The sequence below is a fragment of the Xiphophorus maculatus genome, chromosome 23, assembly GCF_002775205.1.
Source record: "Xiphophorus maculatus strain JP 163 A chromosome 23, X_maculatus-5.0-male, whole genome shotgun sequence".
Lineage (NCBI taxonomy): Eukaryota > Metazoa > Chordata > Actinopteri > Cyprinodontiformes > Poeciliidae > Xiphophorus > Xiphophorus maculatus.
This window is the reverse complement of record NC_036465.1, coordinates 3,674,366-3,690,452: the sequence shown is the minus strand read 5'-3', so window position 1 is coordinate 3,690,452 and position 16,087 is coordinate 3,674,366. Positions and strand designations below refer to the sequence as shown.

At 38.8% G+C, this 16,087-nt stretch overlaps 2 protein-coding genes across 11 annotated transcripts in view; one reads left to right on the top strand and one right to left on the bottom strand.

The window, feature by feature from the left end:
• Positions 1–9,427, top strand: part of limch1 (LIM and calponin homology domains 1) — a 70,063-nt gene extending 60,636 nt beyond the window's left edge. For 3 of the 10 annotated variants that reach the window (XM_023328502.1, XM_023328501.1, XM_023328509.1), the window contains 11 exons: positions 208–282; positions 1,300–1,328; positions 2,268–2,381; positions 3,732–3,824; positions 3,985–4,149; positions 4,642–4,736; positions 5,128–5,283; positions 5,709–5,801; positions 6,303–6,411; positions 7,008–7,110; positions 7,628–9,427. In XM_023328502.1, the coding sequence (XP_023184270.1) occupies positions 208–282; positions 1,300–1,328; positions 2,268–2,381; positions 3,732–3,824; positions 3,985–4,149; positions 4,642–4,736; positions 5,128–5,283; positions 5,709–5,801; positions 6,303–6,411; positions 7,008–7,110; positions 7,628–7,653 (1,058 nt within the window). In that variant the 3' untranslated portion in view covers positions 7,654–9,427. Of the gene's footprint in view, positions 1–207; positions 283–1,299; positions 1,329–2,267; positions 2,382–2,910; positions 3,825–3,984; positions 4,150–4,641; positions 4,737–5,127; positions 5,284–5,708; positions 5,802–6,302; positions 6,412–7,007; positions 7,111–7,627 lie in introns of those variants that run through there. The other 7 variants (XM_023328503.1, XM_023328504.1, XM_023328505.1 and 4 more) reach the window with 7 other exon arrangements.
• A 1,110-nt stretch (positions 9,428–10,537) lies between these two features.
• On the bottom strand, positions 10,538–13,835 carry phox2b (paired like homeobox 2b). The gene is made up of 3 exons (XM_005800572.2): positions 13,194–13,835; positions 12,366–12,553; positions 10,538–12,113 (listed from the first exon to the last, which is right to left on the bottom strand). The coding sequence occupies exons 1-3, from the start codon at positions 13,432–13,434 to the stop codon at positions 11,685–11,687; spliced, it is 858 nt and encodes a 285-aa protein (XP_005800629.1). The 5' UTR covers positions 13,435–13,835; the 3' UTR covers positions 10,538–11,684.
• Between the last annotated feature and the right edge of the window lie 2,252 nt (positions 13,836–16,087).

The window sequence follows — 16,087 nt, the reverse complement described above, 5'->3', positions numbered from 1 at the left end:
ACTTATTACTAACTAAAATTCTACTAAACCCACCACATAAGTAAAAATACAGAACTTTTCCCTGGTTTGACTTAAAGTCTCAGGTTGTCTGCTTCAGCTCCTGATTTTCACATCTATCCTATCCCTCATTATTTCCTTCCCTGTTTTTCTTCTCTCCCACATTCCCTGTTTTTCTTCCATCCACGTATTTTTATCATTTTGCTGTAGAGTTTGAAATCAGTGTCAAGTCCCCGCAGTCCTCCAGCAACCCTAAGTCACGCTGGGAGTTCTTCGCTCCACCAGGTAAACCTCTGTGTCGGTGGAGGTCTCTGTACATGCTGCTGTACACTTTTCCCTCATCCTTTTACTTTCTGAGGAATCTTTGAAGCTTTCTGTTTGAACTGCTTTTGACAGTATTCTGTTGAGTGTTCATTACTGGTTTCTCCACAAAAACCAGCAGCATCTGACTTGTATTAAACAAGCTTTAACAGTGTGATCACACCTACATTGAACCATGTACGAGGTTCAAGTCTGAGTGCGGAATTCGTGCGGACCTCGTCTTGACAAGAAAACATTGAATTAACGTCATTTTTAATTAAAGAAGCATATTCTCAAACTGCAAAATTTAGAAACGTCTTTCATTTGAGTATTTTTTTTTTTCAGTGAGGAACATTTTATAACATTTGTTTTATTTGTTTGTTTTGGTGCCACAAGTTAGGGATGCCTAAATTGTTAGGCATCTTTAATGGTTTCCACAAAATAAATGTAACTAAAGCATTTCTATAACTTATATATGTATTTTTTTTTTTTTTTGCTTTTGTGATCTATTGTCCGTTTCTGTTATCAGTATTAAATACGATGGAGGATCAGTGATTATATGTGTCTGTTTCTTTGTCAAAGACACCTGGAATCTTAGAATAATGAGGAAAAAGTTGTAATTACTGACAAGAACGTCCTCCAGACAAAAATATCTTCCATCTTCCATGACCCTCTTGCTTTCCATACCCATGTCCCATATAATTCCTGGGTGGCATCTAATATTTTGTAAATAATAATAATAATAACTATATTTTGTGTAGGCGCATTCCTCTGGTTTAAAAATGAATTTATTTTTAGGCTCTGATCCAAATATTTCGGGGTTACCAACAATGATAACATAAACAATATTACATAATTTGTAGTCTTATAAAAATCATGTATTGCTTTCATAATATATCTTCTTTTTGTTTTCACCCCAAAATGATGTTTTGTAAACTTCTGCCCCATCACTTTGTATCGAGAATATTACTTGATTTTTTTATTTGTTCCTTTTGTTAACAGAAGCTGCAGAGAAAGATCGACATGGAAATGTGAGTAACTGGTTTGCTGAGCTCTCATATTGCTTCTCTTCAGGCCTGATACTTTGTGCTAGAGAGATCTGAACGCTGCAGTTTTAGTAGAAACAGTGATTTGACTCGACTTGCTAATGCTGCTACACTAGTACAGGAATTTGGAAGATTATTAGTCCTTTGATTAGGCTTCTTTATGGAGAAAAGACCATTTATAATATTGTGTCACATTTTTGATAATAGTTTTTTGGTAATAAAGTTGTTTATAAATGCTTCATGTGAATATGAAGTGAATGCATAAATGTTATCAGTTTATTTTTATTCACATGTTTGCGCCGTTTGTTTCTGCAGCCTCTGTGTTGAACTTGTATGGTTTCACCAAACATTTTATTTCTACCTTTAATTCAAACTACAGTTATAAACAGTCAAGCAGATGATAAATCTTCTCCAAAAATCTAAACCTAAATAAAACTTTTGTTACTTAATTTTCCATAAACAAAGCAGCCCCATCATACTATATAATGATGCAAATGTCAACATTTTCTTTTTTTTTTTATCATGCCCGTTTTTTGCTCATTTTTAGCTTAGCCGTTGGTTGTTGTCGCACTGAATGGTACTGAGCTAATTACTGAAGATCACTCGGAGCTGTTGATGTAGCATGCCATATGAGGATGCTGCAGTTGATGGCTGAGACTGCTTTTTCCTTTTTTATTCACCTCCAGCTCTCTTTCTCTGTCTTCTCTCTCCTTAGTAGGCGTCCTTTGGCTAGCAATGGAGTAGTGCTGTTGTGGTAGACCAAATATTTCTGTCTCCTCCCTTCTCCTTTCTTTTTTTCTGTGGTGGATGTGTGTGTACATCGGGATCTATGTGAATGGGTTATGTGTGGACATCGATGTGTGCATGTATCTGTTGTGTGTTTGTGCATGTTGACCTGTGTGTATACGTGTGTGGGCCTATCAGGTGTCAGTCCCGGTGTTGGCCAAGGCCAGGCGGGGAGACCGCTGGTCTTGGGACCCGGATGAGGAGCGAAAGCGTCAGGAAAGGTGGCAGCAAGAGCAGGAGCGCATGCTGCAGGTACATGGCAACCATGCAGGGAAAAGCATGGCGCATGAGTGTGCAAGGCCAGACTTAGTTTGTCATGGAGCTTGGTAGACAGAGCACAGCACCAACAGTGAGTCTGAGGTGTAGGACGTGTTTATCTCAGGTTTTCTGTCCCGTCTGGAAATGTGTAGAGTTTGATTTCAGTATCTTACAGGTTTGAGTAAGAAAAGCAGAAAAATAAGCAAATGCAAAGTAAATGAGAGAATGTTGTATCTAACTCTCCCAGTTATTAAATTTAGATAACTGGAATCAGACCAACAGAGTGAGTTTAGTTTCATCAGATTTGCTTTATCATGTTTGGACAAACCCACAGAATCCACTCAGAAGCAATTTAGCCAGTTGTTTAGAGCATCTTTTTGTCTGGGATGGTTTATTTATCACAGTTCTCATCTAATGCACAATCACAGAAGGACTAACTGCACTTCATTGCTTTTTCCTCCCTGACATATTTTTGTTAATATTAAGCAAATCTCAACTCCCCTATGCTCACTTGAACCACTAGATGGCGAGCTTGCACAGTGGAAGAAGCCCTGCTCTGGTCGTCTTCCATCACCGTCTCCATCTCATGCGAACACAAAGGCGGGGTGTTTGTCCAACGTGGCTGCTGTTGTTGCTGCCCCGGTCCCTCTCTCCCTCCTCAGCCAATGAGCATCTGTAGTCTGCACATGTTTAGACGTTTAAAGGAGTGAGGTCTGTTACTGACAGCGTTCACCTGAGACCTGAAAACAGATTACACTCCTTTCTGGTTGTTTGTGAGGATATCTGCTCAAACGGACGAATGCCTGACGCATCAGTGTGCTCTCCACCTCCTCACTGTGTTTTGTCTTTGTGCTCCAGTCTTACTCCATTATAAATGTTGATAATTCCTCTAACTCTCTGGGGTTCCTCCACACATTTGATTTGTCTTTTCTGGCAATTTTGCCTAAAATTATGAAAAATATAAAGCAGGTTTTCAAAAAATAATTGTGAAGGAACTCTGTGCTTATCAGCTTCTGCATGCTTTGGTATTGTCTGTTTTCTGCTGGGCTTTTGCTGCATTCTGATCTTTCATTTGATGCTTAACAGGCACATATCTAAGTGAAGAAAATAAAAATGCAGGCTTAAAGTTTTTTTTTCTGTCGTATTAATTTCCTTATTTTATGGTTAGAAAATCAGTAGTTCTAGAAAACTAAAAATGAAACGTTTTTAAAAGTGAAGGCTGTGCCAGCTAGCTGTGCACATCTTTTCTGTTTTTCGCCCCAAACATCCACCTGCACAAAGTTCCGTTTTTCACTATACCTTGGCTCTCTGCTGTATGTCATGTGTCTGTTGCCATGGTGACAGGAGAAATACCAGCGTGAGCAGGAGAAACTGAAGGAGGAGTGGGAAAAAGCACAGAGGGAGGTGGCGGAGGAGGAGAGGAAGTATCATGAGGAGGTGTGTGGGGGTGTGCGTGTGTGTGTTTGTGTGTGTACACATGCATTAGCTGAATTGTTACAGCATACTAACTCTATGTTTCTGTGGCCATTTTAGATCTATAAACCAACCTACTGTGTTTAAGTCAGTGTTTGGTTTGGGATTTTCTCCTTCCCAACAGGAGCGTCGGATACTGGAGGAGACTGTGATGCCTCTGACGCCCCGCTCCTCAGCCCTGCCCTCCCCCAGCCGAGGGGGGCTCTCCTCCACCTCCGAGCCACAGGACACGATTGTACGTTCGCTGGCAGATTGGGAACGAAAACAGGAGCTACTGGAGAGACAGTCTGTGAGGGACTTATTCATTATGTTTTGTGGATTTTCTGTTTTGTTTATCCCATGTCCCTGTACAAATACTTTTTATTTCTTTCAGTTAAAACTACAAACCTTAGTGTATTTTATTATGAATTTGTTACAGACTAACACAAAGTAGCACATGAAATAAAAGGAAGAGGTGATTTACCTCAATGGACTTGCAGATGTCATTGTAGGACAAAGTGGTTCTACAACAGATTGACTCAAAGGCTCTGAATAAAAATGCATGCCACACTTTTGAGATTTGACATACACCATGTATCATTTTCCTTCTATTTTATAATTATGTATTACTTTGTCTTGGTTTGTGATAAAGAATCCAAGATTATGTTGCAGATAGTTAATATGACACTTTAAGCACTAGAGCTAAAACTATTAAAACTTCTAGTTTAGTGATTGAAATGTATAGACATAAACTCTCAGAAGTTATGTTAGCTAATCAAATATCTGCTGTTTTATGATTCAGAGAGGAAGTACAGAGAGTGCAGAGTGGAAAAGGAAAGAAAATGACAGAACCAGTGACATCAGCACTGCTGACGACAGCATGAAGACCGGCAGAAGGTTGGTGAACCGAGACTCAACGTGGCTCAGGTGGCTGACTGATGATTTTGCTCAGCGAGTTGCTCCAATTGACCTTTGATGTTAATCTGTCTTTATTTACTTCACTCATGCATTCCTAAGTCTTAAAACGTTTTCCATGAATTTATTTATATGGAAATGCTTTTATTTTTATTAGCAAGAAGATTCATGTGTTTTAATCTGAATTTTCTTTGTATTCAAAACACGTTTAAGTCAAAACACTCAAGATTTATTCCTAAATATTAGGAGCTAATTCATTCTACTTGTGTCATAAAGTCCAGATTTTGACATTATTTTGGGCGAGGCTTTGAACATAAATAGAGATGAGGTTCTTTGATCAAAGGTTTTGTGTTTTTCTTTCTTCCTCCATCAGCTTGGTGAGCCAGAACAGCAGTCAGGCAGAGAGACTTGGTCACAGTGTTCACAACGGCCAAAAGCTTCCTCCTACGTCCCCCAAATGTTCAACTCCACCCAAGAAGCAATCAGGGCCTGAAGGCACCAGAACCAGCCGGCCTGCTGGAGAACGAAGGTGTGTAAATGTTTGAGAGAGAGAAGAAATAAAGAGCTTGATTCAGTTTTATTAATCCATCCTTTAAATGTTTCATAATCATTGTTTCTGTTTTAAGAAATTGCCTCCTTTTCAATTTAAAGGAGCCACTGTTGCAACCAAGAACAGCCAGCAGGTGGCATCTGCTGCCTGAATTTCCCTCCATGAATCTCCTTCACATAAATAATCCATTGCATTTCATGAAAGTGTTTAGAAAACATTTTTAGACAAGTCAAGTTTTATAAAAACATAAAAAATGTTGTATTTAAATGAAAATGTGCAGTCAAATCTTCCAAAACTGTTTCTTGTGTCTGTGGTTTGGATTGGTCGTGGTCCGTCTGTGTCGTCCAATCACGTTGCTGTTTCTGGGAGCCATCTTCATGTTGCATGTTGCTGTCCATTTCCAGGTGCGGCCCCACTGATAATAATGTAAGAAGCTCATCAAAGCCCCTCGCAGCATGTCCATCAGCACCAGACACATTTCCCCCACCGCCCAACAGGTACTGCAGCACAGAAAACCCACCAAGACCAGGAGGATGGGCACTGCTTGTTTCTGCATTGTCATTTTCTGCTTTACTCCCCACCCCCACCTTTATTTTCCTCCACCCATCTCATGCCATGTAGCACTGCAGCAGCAACCCTGCAGTCTGCCTGAAATTTTAAATAGACAGAGTGAACAGTCAAGCCAAGGATTTCTTTTTCGTCTTTTTTTTTTTTTTTCCCATTTGAAACAATAATGTCAAGAAAATTATTGTATTATATTTTGTTTATTTTGAGGAGATTCATAAATGTTGCAGGAGAAATTCTAGTTTTCAAATCTATTTGAATTTCTAGGCTTTGATGAGGTTTCAAATGAAACAAACACAGATTAGGAAAAGGAAGGACAATGGTGGTAATTTAATCACAGGTAAAGGATTTGGGCAGTACATAGAACAAACAGACTCTGTTTTTGGATGTTGGTTTGAAGAAAATCTTAACCGTGTCTCTTCTCCCTTTTGTAGGTCTGTCAGTGGGAAGAAGCTGTGCTCCAGCTGTAGTCAGCCTCTGGGGAAGGGAGCAGCCATGATCATAGAGACTCTCAGCCTCTACTTCCACATCCAGTGCTTTAAGGTTGGTTGGCCCACAAGCTGCACTTTATCTCCACAAGGTTTATTCACTGTAACAGATTCAGACCTCTCTGTTTTCTACTAGCAAAAGCTTGAATATCAAATGAGTAGAGTTAAAGAAGATGATTTAGATACAGTTTCTGCACAATGCCTTACAAAATTATTCATATACTTTGAACTTTTTCAAATTTTGTCACATTTCTACTTAAAACATTAGTGTATTTTTGGTGAGGGTTTATGAGACAAGCCAATACCTTCCTAATAGTGTGGCAAGCTTTTGTAGTCAGTGAAATTGAGTCACTTAAGTAGTAAGCAGATTTGATTTGATTTGATATGAATCGTAGCCGTTTTGTGAAGAAATGTAAATATCTGGGTTGAACTGTAAAGAATTGTTTTAGGAAAACCTGTCAGAAGCTGAAAAAGACTTGAAACTGGGTGGAGGTTCACCTTCTGCAGGACAAGGTGTTTGGACATGCTGCCAGAGCAACAATGGATTAAAGTTGAATGTTTTCCAGAACTGTGATGGAGTTTTTTATCTTAATGTATTAATAAATGAATAAACTATATTTGCTGTCTTCTGCTTGCCTGTCTCTTTGTTAGTGTGGGGTGTGTAAAGGACAGTTAGGTGACACAACCACGGGGACAGACGTCCGGATCAGAAACGGACTCCTCAATTGCAACCAATGTTACATTCGTTCCCGCTGTAAGTTTCCAAACATTCTCTCTATCTCAATCTCTTGTTTATTTTTTTTATTTTTTGTTTTTTTAAATCTGCAGTTTCTACTTATCCACCTAAAATATTATTCAAATTAACCATCTTCATGGCCGATAGCCCTTATATGGGTTCCAGAATAAAAGGTTCTGTTAAAGTTTAACAAAAGGATACACACTGTGAACTGCTGTATATACATATATGTTAATTCTGGTTCATATATTTAGTGTTTTAAAGGAAACTGATTCTGTTTCTCTCTAAAACTTTTAAATCAGAAGATTCTCTAAAACTTAAATGCTGTGACCCTGGTGAGACACAAGTGCTTTATTAAAAAATCTCCTCAGTGTCCCTTTAATAAAAGCAAGTCAGACTCAGTGAAGCATCAGAAGGAAGTCTGAAAGGAGATGACAAAATTAATTTTGTTGGAAAATTAACATTTTTATTCCTTTTTTAAAAACTTCTGCTCGTTAAAATTATTGGTTTCTTTTTCCTTGTCTTTTCTCTGAAGCGGCCGGACAGCCGACCACATTGTGACGCTCGAGTGAAAAGCACAAGGTTTACAGAAGAAAGCCTCATTCTCATTTTAACCTGATTATCCACCAATCACGTCCTGCGCGGCCTGTTGGGATGTATGCTTCCTCTGCTGCTCTGTGACCACCGAAGATGCATCATATGGGCCAAATAGACATCTGGGAACTGTTGAATGTTTAAAACAAGAACATATATTCTCTGTGCTCATGTCATCTGCTACGTGAGTGAATTCTGGATTCAATTTATCCTCGTCTTTCCATAAAACATGTTTCATCATGCAGTGAGTTTGTTTTAAGGCGGCAGCCATATTGGAAAGAACCCACATTGAACACACTGAGAAAAATGTGACCGCTTTTCATACTGGGAAAAATCACAAAAATACGATGCAATCTGTTTCAGATTAAAGATTGATGTTGTTCCAAGGGATAAAAATCGAAGTCGGAGGGCAGAAAAGGAGATCAGCTAGCTCATTCTGAATTTTCTGAAGGTATAAACACCATTTTTTCCCTTCAGGTAAATAATATTTGAATTTATATGGTAAATTACAAAAGTACAATGAAGCTATGAATAAACCTTTAGATAACAGTTAGAAACACATAAAATATACAAAAGTAAATATTTTTTCACCCTTAACTGTCATATAAAAGCTTTTATTTCTGTAAAGAATGTAATTAAGTTCTAATATAAAGCTATTGAGCAATTTGGGCTTATTTTAAAGGCAATAATGTGAGTTGTGAGCTATTTGGTTGCAGCAGATTGTTCTGTATTCAGTCTGTCTGGTTGTATAGCCGACAGTTTAATGTGCCTTAGGAAGTGGAAATGATGCAGGAAGCAAAGCACCAGATGTATGGTGTCTTATTTCAGCACTATTTTCATTTCGTGACAAGTGATTTGGTCAAATTTAAAGTTGGATAGTGCAGAAAAGCAAACTCCATCCCTCCGCCAGCCTCTTAATCACTGCTGTTAATTTTCATACAAACATATTCAATTTCATCATCTCCCTTTGATTGCCCTGTGATCTGTAATGGCGAATGACAAAAGAAAAAAACATTTGTTACACAATATGCTGTGTTCTCCGTACTGCAGGGCAAATATGCGTTTCATTTTGAATGTTTGTGATATTTAATGTGTAAGAATCAGGCTTAGTTTGGTCATGTCTCAACTGTATAGTTCATTTATGCGCCTGAAAAAAACGTAAACATCTGTTGTATCTGAAACATCTATCATCAGCAGAGGTAATATGAAGACATACCAGCAGCAGCTGCACCTGTGCAATGTTTGGTTGGTTTAAAACTAAAGACCTGTCCTGCCAGCTGCACATTTAGGACTCTTGCTAAGAGCTTGGTTATATGTTGTGGGTGTGTTGAAAAAAATGCATGAGTAAGCATAAAACCAAATGATTTGCTGTATGAAAGTAAAGCAGCCTAAACTTCCTTGTGCTGAACAGGCTTCACCTCCGGGGTCATCTCTTACTTTTTCTGATCTGCAGTATTTTAGGATCATTTTCCAGCTGTTGTATTTTTATTTTTTAATCCTCATTTAGCTGATGAGTAAATCAAAGACAAGTCTTTTATCGCCGTATCTTTGAGTCTGAGCTCCTCTCCCAGAGGGTTTTAACAGAACAGTAGGGAATGGAAACCTTTTTGCATCTGTACTGTATTTATTGTATAATATTCACCTTGAACACTATTCGGAATATAGTTTCATTTGATGTTTAAATGCAATGGCATTTATTATTACATTACTGTATGTTTATAAATAAATATTATAAATCAAAGATATATTTCTTTCCTTTTATTTCAAAACAAGTGGCACATTTGGAAAGTCCTGGAAATGTAAGAATAAGTCGTTTCTCATATTTGCTGGAAAATGAAAGTCCGATTTTTTTTTTTTTTTTTTTTTTTGGTGGCATCAGTGTTGAAAATACAAATCTTTCCACATCATCTCTTTCCATATATGATTGTAAATAGTGCAAAAACCTAATGGTCAACTGAACAAAATGCATACATTTAGTTTTGAGGTAGCTATGGTAAATGTAGAATGATTCTGCAGAAAATGTGGTTAATGCTTGGGAATAATTCAACAATCATATTTGTTCTCAATTTAATATTAATATTGTTGAAATATTAAATCAACAATAATATTTGTTCTCAATTTAATATTGAAGATGACAATTTAATATAATTGTCATCTTAATAAAAATTAACAATTATAAAATGGCATAAATTTTTATTATTTTGTATCAATTGCCTTAAAAATTATATCTGAAAAAATGATGGGAGCGTATGACTTTTGGTAATTTATTCACTTTTTATTTATTGTGTTAAAACAGAATTTAGTAAACAATGTATATTTTTTATTGAACTAAATCAGTCTTACTATGATGTTTTGTTATCATTTTTTTTACTTCTTTCCTTTTTACTAAGCAGACCAAATTATTTGTTTTTGTTTGTTTTGTTTTTTTAAGGTTGCGTTATTTTATTTAGCCTATTTTTACTTGTCTGGTTATTTGGTCGTTTTTTGATTTTCATGAACCATTTATTTTATGTTTTGTTTGTCATGATTCTGTTATTATTTTCCTTAACAATTACTAATAATCATTCGTCTAAAAAAGAACATTGCCGGTATGCTTTGTTTTAAATACATTTTTTTATTTATCTGCTCTTCGATGTGTAAAAAAGTCAAAGTAAAGATGTGGTTGTTTGGTTATTATTAAAGAATATTTGGGGCCTGAATGAATTAGAAACCGCGCCGGAACTGTCCGTGGTGCTGAAATCGACGGTCTTTTTAAACCACCGGGATGAGATTTACAATCTCAGTTAATCTATATAGACATGAAGAATAATGGTTGCTTCTTGAACTTCTTTAAAAAATGACAAAAGCAAGCTTGAACTATTATTTTTTTATCATCAACAATCATTTCAATGGTACACCTTGAAAACTATGTGCACATGTAGAAATATTTCCTTCTTAAATATAAGCATTCATTACCTACATATAAATAACTTTCAGATCCTGGACAAAACATGTTACATAATGCTCACAAAATGGGAGAAAAATCATTTTAAACCAGACAAAAAGACAACATGCAAATTATATAGAAATAAATACAATGTCTGCATCCATCCCCCCTTTTTTAATACCCAAAATAAATTCTTCCGAGGGAATTTTAGTAAAACATCAAAAAGACTTGTATGGTCGATCTACGAGGGAATATGGCCTATGGTTCAACTATAAGAGACAAGAATACGTAATAACACTATACAGTTTGAGCCACAAAACACTGCCGTAGAAAGACACACAAAACATAGATTTCCTGTCTGAGGTGAACATTGCAGTAGTTTGTGCCTTTTTTAATATCGAGGAAATAAGTGTGTTTGTAGCGACAATTTAAAGAAACTAAACTCTCTGCAGCCCTAAGAAACAAAAAATACCGCAGTTTCCACACAGCTGGCTGTGTATAGAGGGAAGAAAAAAGCGCGTCGGTGGATGGTTGTGTCAGAGCGTCGTCAGTCTTGGCCATCAGGCGCCTCTGTCCCCAACAGAAGCAGCTGATGAACTCTCACTCTGAATGGGATTTAATGAGGATCCTTTGCTTTCTGATGGCACCGCGCGTTTCCAGTGTGCCAACCTTCGTTTATTCCCCACAGTGAGAACAAAAATAAACATCTGAACAAGTCATTTGCTCCAACATTCTTTTTTCTAAAACTAAATTAAAGTGAGGTGTGACGCCGTTCTATATTTTTAGTGAGAATAAATTGCCCATTTCGCTGTTTTGTATGTAAATAGCTCTGAGACTTGACTAGGAGAAGGTGGTAGCAGTTCACCCAACCTGCTTTAGTCTCAATGTGAAAGTGTGACTTGTCAAGATGGATATTTTACAGGAAAATTGTTGACCACAAGGAAAAGCGCAAGGTAAAAATAAAATAACCATATTCAACTGTTATTCTATCTGCTTTTTATTGTCCTCCAGTCTGTGTTGGGCGATTGCTTTTCAGTCTCCAGAGAACTCTGCTCGGGTTTTCTAAGCTTCATTAGAACATGCTGGTCTTTACTAGTGTCGCTTTAGCTCCGTTCTGTCTTTGCAAAGACGACAGTACGCTGGCGAATGGCCCGCCCAACGAGTCCGGGATGGATGTGATGGTCCCGGGTGCGGCGGCCCAGCCTTGGCTCGGTGCCGTCACTCCCATGCCAGTGGATACGGAGGTCTTCACTTGGTCCACCTGTCCGTTCCCGGTGGTGTTGACCTGGCCCGCGGTGGGGCTCGGTCCGCCGCAGTTGGAAGTGGGAACCGGGTTCGGCCCCGGTCCTCCCGTGCTGTCTGGGTCGGTAGTTTTGGTGTCTTTACTGTCTTCGTCTCTGGAGTCGGACTTCTTCCCGGAACTGGACTTGGCAGCCGCTGCGGCCGCTGCAGCTGCGCGCTCCTGCTTGCGGAATTTCGCGCGGCGATTTTGGAACCACACCTGGAAAAACGTTCAAAAGGTTTATACCACATACACAACATTTAAATCATATGTATGTTTAATTTTTTAATAGTTGTGATACAAGCAATATGGAAATTTAAGTTGGATAATCTTGCTTCTGTTTGCGTCGATATTAGTAAAATAAAATGTGCAAGCTTTGTATCTAATTATTTACTTGAAAATGATGAGGTGAATCGTACGTAAAGGCAGCCGCCAGCGATGGGCGCCTGTTGAACTGTGGGGGTTTCGTACCTGCACTCTGGCTTCAGTCAGATCGATCTTGAGTGCCAGCTCCTCTCTGGTGTAGATGTCCGGGTAGTGGGTCTCTGCAAAAACCCGCTCCAGCTCCTTTAGCTGCGCACTGGTGAACGTAGTCCGGATGCGCCTCTGCTTCCTCTTTTCGTTCAGCCCACCATGATCGGTGAATAGTTTGTAGGGAACTGTAAACCAAAAGGAAATGTCAAGGTTGACACATTTTATCCGCTCAGTAAAAAGGGAACGTGATTGTTTAAGTGTGATGCTGTCAAATGGAAATAAATTGAAATTTGGTTATTTTGTGTAAAATGCGGTTCCGCACACTGAGTTGGAGCTTCCAGTTAAATCGTGTATTTGATTACCTTTGAATTAGATCAGAATTGATAACACTGCTGACCTGTGAAGCGGCTAATTGTAAAATTAATTGTTGCTCCTCAGATTGAGGCTTCTGTTTGAAAACTTGTCATAATGTTGCCGTCCGCCTCGCTTGTTGCTACTGTAACTCCAATTTGGTGTCAATAATGAGCTTTAGTCTTTGGTTATCTAATTATTTTCGAAGCTTTATGTCTCATCGCAAAGTAAATAAATTATGCCTATCATTTTGGCAGCTTAAGATAATTCTGTTGGCGGTTTTGGGTGTGACTGGGATAGTATAACCCCATAACCGAATTACCTCTTGCCTGCAATCGCTTCTAACGTGATAAATTCTTTCATTTGTGTAAGCAAATTTCGTTTGGTAAATACTAAACACATTTCCATTTTCAAATGCAATCAAGGCGTCCTATAATACACCAGGTTGAGGCTGCGGAGCTCGCTGCTGCTTACCTGCGGCATACGGGCTGCTCTGGTGATCCCGCAGGGTCCCCAGACTGCAGGACCCCGGCGTTAGGGAAGGACAGCCGGAGGTGGCCCCGAAAGTGGTCCTGATGGGATTGTACTGGAAGCCGCTCGTCTGACTGCACGAACTGAAGTCCGCGTAGGCCGATGCCAAGCTCGACGTGTCCATCCCGGCCATACATGACTCGTAGGCAGAGGAATTTAGGTAAGAATACTCCATTTTATACATTTGAGAAAGCTCGGTTGCGGTTGAAAGCTGCACTTCCCTGGGAAAAAAAAAGTCAAACAGAGGCACCCAAAAATGGGTCTGAAATGAAAAAAAAAAAAAAAAAAACAAATAAAAAATCAAAATGAGGAAACGCGCGGTCTGAGTTTGATGACTTGTTTGGTTTGGACTGCTTAGAAGAAGGCTGGACGGTGAGTAGATGTTCACTGCTCAGCGCCTGCTCCAAAACTGGCCTCCTTTATACGAACCTAGCCCTGTTTTATGAAAAGCCCCCTAAGAGCCGCCTAGCCCGAGGTCTCTAGAGCATATAGTCCTCATAATAAACTTGGCTCTTTCCGCTTGGACAATAGCAAAGCGTTTGGTCTTATTGCTAGCGCTTTTTTACATGACAATAACTCATCAGTCTATTGGGCTGGCACTGGGGGCCCGGGCTGTCCAACCTCCCTATCATTGATCCCCTGCATCTCTAATTAGAATTTAATACCACGCCATTACGCAGCCCTCCACCACCGCCGCCGCCGCCCACCTCCTCCACCCATCCACCCCACTCCTCTCCAACCAACATCTTGCCCTTTAATTCAATCACACCACTTGGAAATAATGAAAGTTGGGTGACGATTCTCCCTGATCCAATTTTCTCCAAGCTTTTAAGCCTTTTAAGCGACCGTATACCTTGGGCAGGATTTCACAGAGTATTCCCACTCTGCCTCTTCTTTCTGTCCGTATGCTCCGACATTTTTTTTCCTGCTGTTTCTGCCTCTGATCTTCTGCACTGAAGCGGTAAAACATGTCAATTTTTATCCAGTAAAATGACCTATTTTTACGCACAAGGATCCGTTTCAAGTGCACTTGATAATAATGCAATCATTGCGCAAAAGAAGAGGATGTAACAAGCAAATATGCACTCGTGATTTTTTTTCTTCCCATATTGACATTTTTTATTTATTTATTTTTTATTTTGCTCTGCTTGAGAGTCTGGCTTTAACTCTGAAGGTGCAGTTAAGTGACTCGTACCTTGTCAAATTCTTCAAACGAAAATATCCATTTTATGACGAAAATAAAAAAAAAACCAAAATGTTTAAATTCCATGAAGTTAATTTAAAGAAATAAAAAAATGAACACATTTACATTCTATTTGATAACTTTCCATTTTTGCTAACGTAGGCCTCGTCCTTTGCCGTCTCTGCTGCAGAATCAAATCGTGCCGGGTGTGTTTTCTATGTTTCAAATGACTTTATAATTCTCTTTATTACTTTCATTATTCCGTTTATTTGGCAAATAACATGTTTGTAATGAAAGTAACGAACTGGCGCGGCAGTCATCGGACCTCTCAGGCTCCCAATATTGGCTGAGTGGTTAATTCGGTTTGTGTAATAAGGTGAACCGCTTTGTATGGCGCTTACACACACTGTGTTTCTTCTTCTTCTTTTTCCTCCCATTTCAATTCATTGGATCGAGTTCAAGTCCTTCTTGTCGAGGCTCCGTGTTTTCCCTCCAAATTATCTGTACACAAAAAAAGGCGCAACAGTAATTATGGCACATCAATCTAATTTTGCAAATGGTTATTTGGTGCCTAAACGCGTTCATCTGGTGGTGTGTGTTGATTGCAATATGACTGTAATATTGTTATAATAATCCTAGGGGGATTGAGAGCATGCATTTTACAGCAGGTGAGTTTGGTGTCAGTCTGGACAGTGGATATTAAACGCGTTTGTCTCACTGCCTGTTCAGTTTTACAGGATTATTATAGATTCTTTTTCTTTCTGAAGCGCCTCAGTCTTTATTTTACCCGACTTTATCGCAGTATTGATTGTGTTTTATCACCAAAAGAAATGTGCTGTTGTTATTAAAAACGTTGGCCGTTTGCAGGTAAAATGTAAATTTTAACGAGTCTGTGATTAAAATCTACATTTTAGCATCTAAAAAAAATGACATACATTCCACATTTTAGAATTGTAGTTTCCTGGAATGTTAAACTTTTATTAGAATATAACTAGATCGGACGTGCTTCCATATAAACACGTATTTTTCTCCCATAATACATGGATTTCCCGTCAGTTATTTGTGTCTCTCCAACTGCTGACACCTTGCAGTGTGTTTCTGTCTCCTATTTATTCTTTACTGACACAACCCCGTCCCTATTATGTAAATGCTTTCTTTTTTATCTTCTTTATTCGCTCTGCACACGAGCTGGGACCCAAAAGTTGTACCAAATGGTTAATTTAATTATTGAAACCAAAGAGCCAAATGGTTCACCGTCCTCCCTCCACGCGTCTGGCAGCTAGAAAAGAAGCCATCTCTGGGAATTAATCTAATAACGCTCAAAGAAACGAGAAGTCTTTTCTGATATTTCGCCGAGGCAAATACAATTATAGCTTTTAGCCATCGGTTTCTTTCACTGAGGCCGCTCTTTATTCCTGCGCTCTATAGCCCGGTCCCCTCCACCAGAGTCCACCAGCTATTGAAACGCCCCTTCTTTTATAGTTTCAACATCTTTTAATTCTATCAACTGGTTCTGGTGAGACGAAAGGCCGCAGACTCCATTCTGATGTCGGAATATTGAATTCAAAATCTCGCACGCTGAAGTCTGAGTTTCTTTACATGATTTCAAGTCTTTTTGCAAAATGTCATATGGGGGTTTTATCCAGATGCACAT

Bases quoted from the DNA above. Each gene is read 5' to 3' on its own strand.
- phox2b (XM_005800572.2), bottom strand. From the start codon at position 13,434: ATGTATAAAATGGAGTATTCTTACCTAAATTCCTCTGCCTACGAGTCA. The intron at 12,554-13,193 runs GTAAGCAGCAGC...TTTGGTTTACAG, and splicing joins GAGCAGCCCGTATGCCGCAG to TTCCCTACAAACTATTCACC. The intron at 12,114-12,365 runs GTACGAAACCCC...ACGTTTTTCCAG, and splicing joins TGACTGAAGCCAGAGTGCAG to GTGTGGTTCCAAAATCGCCG.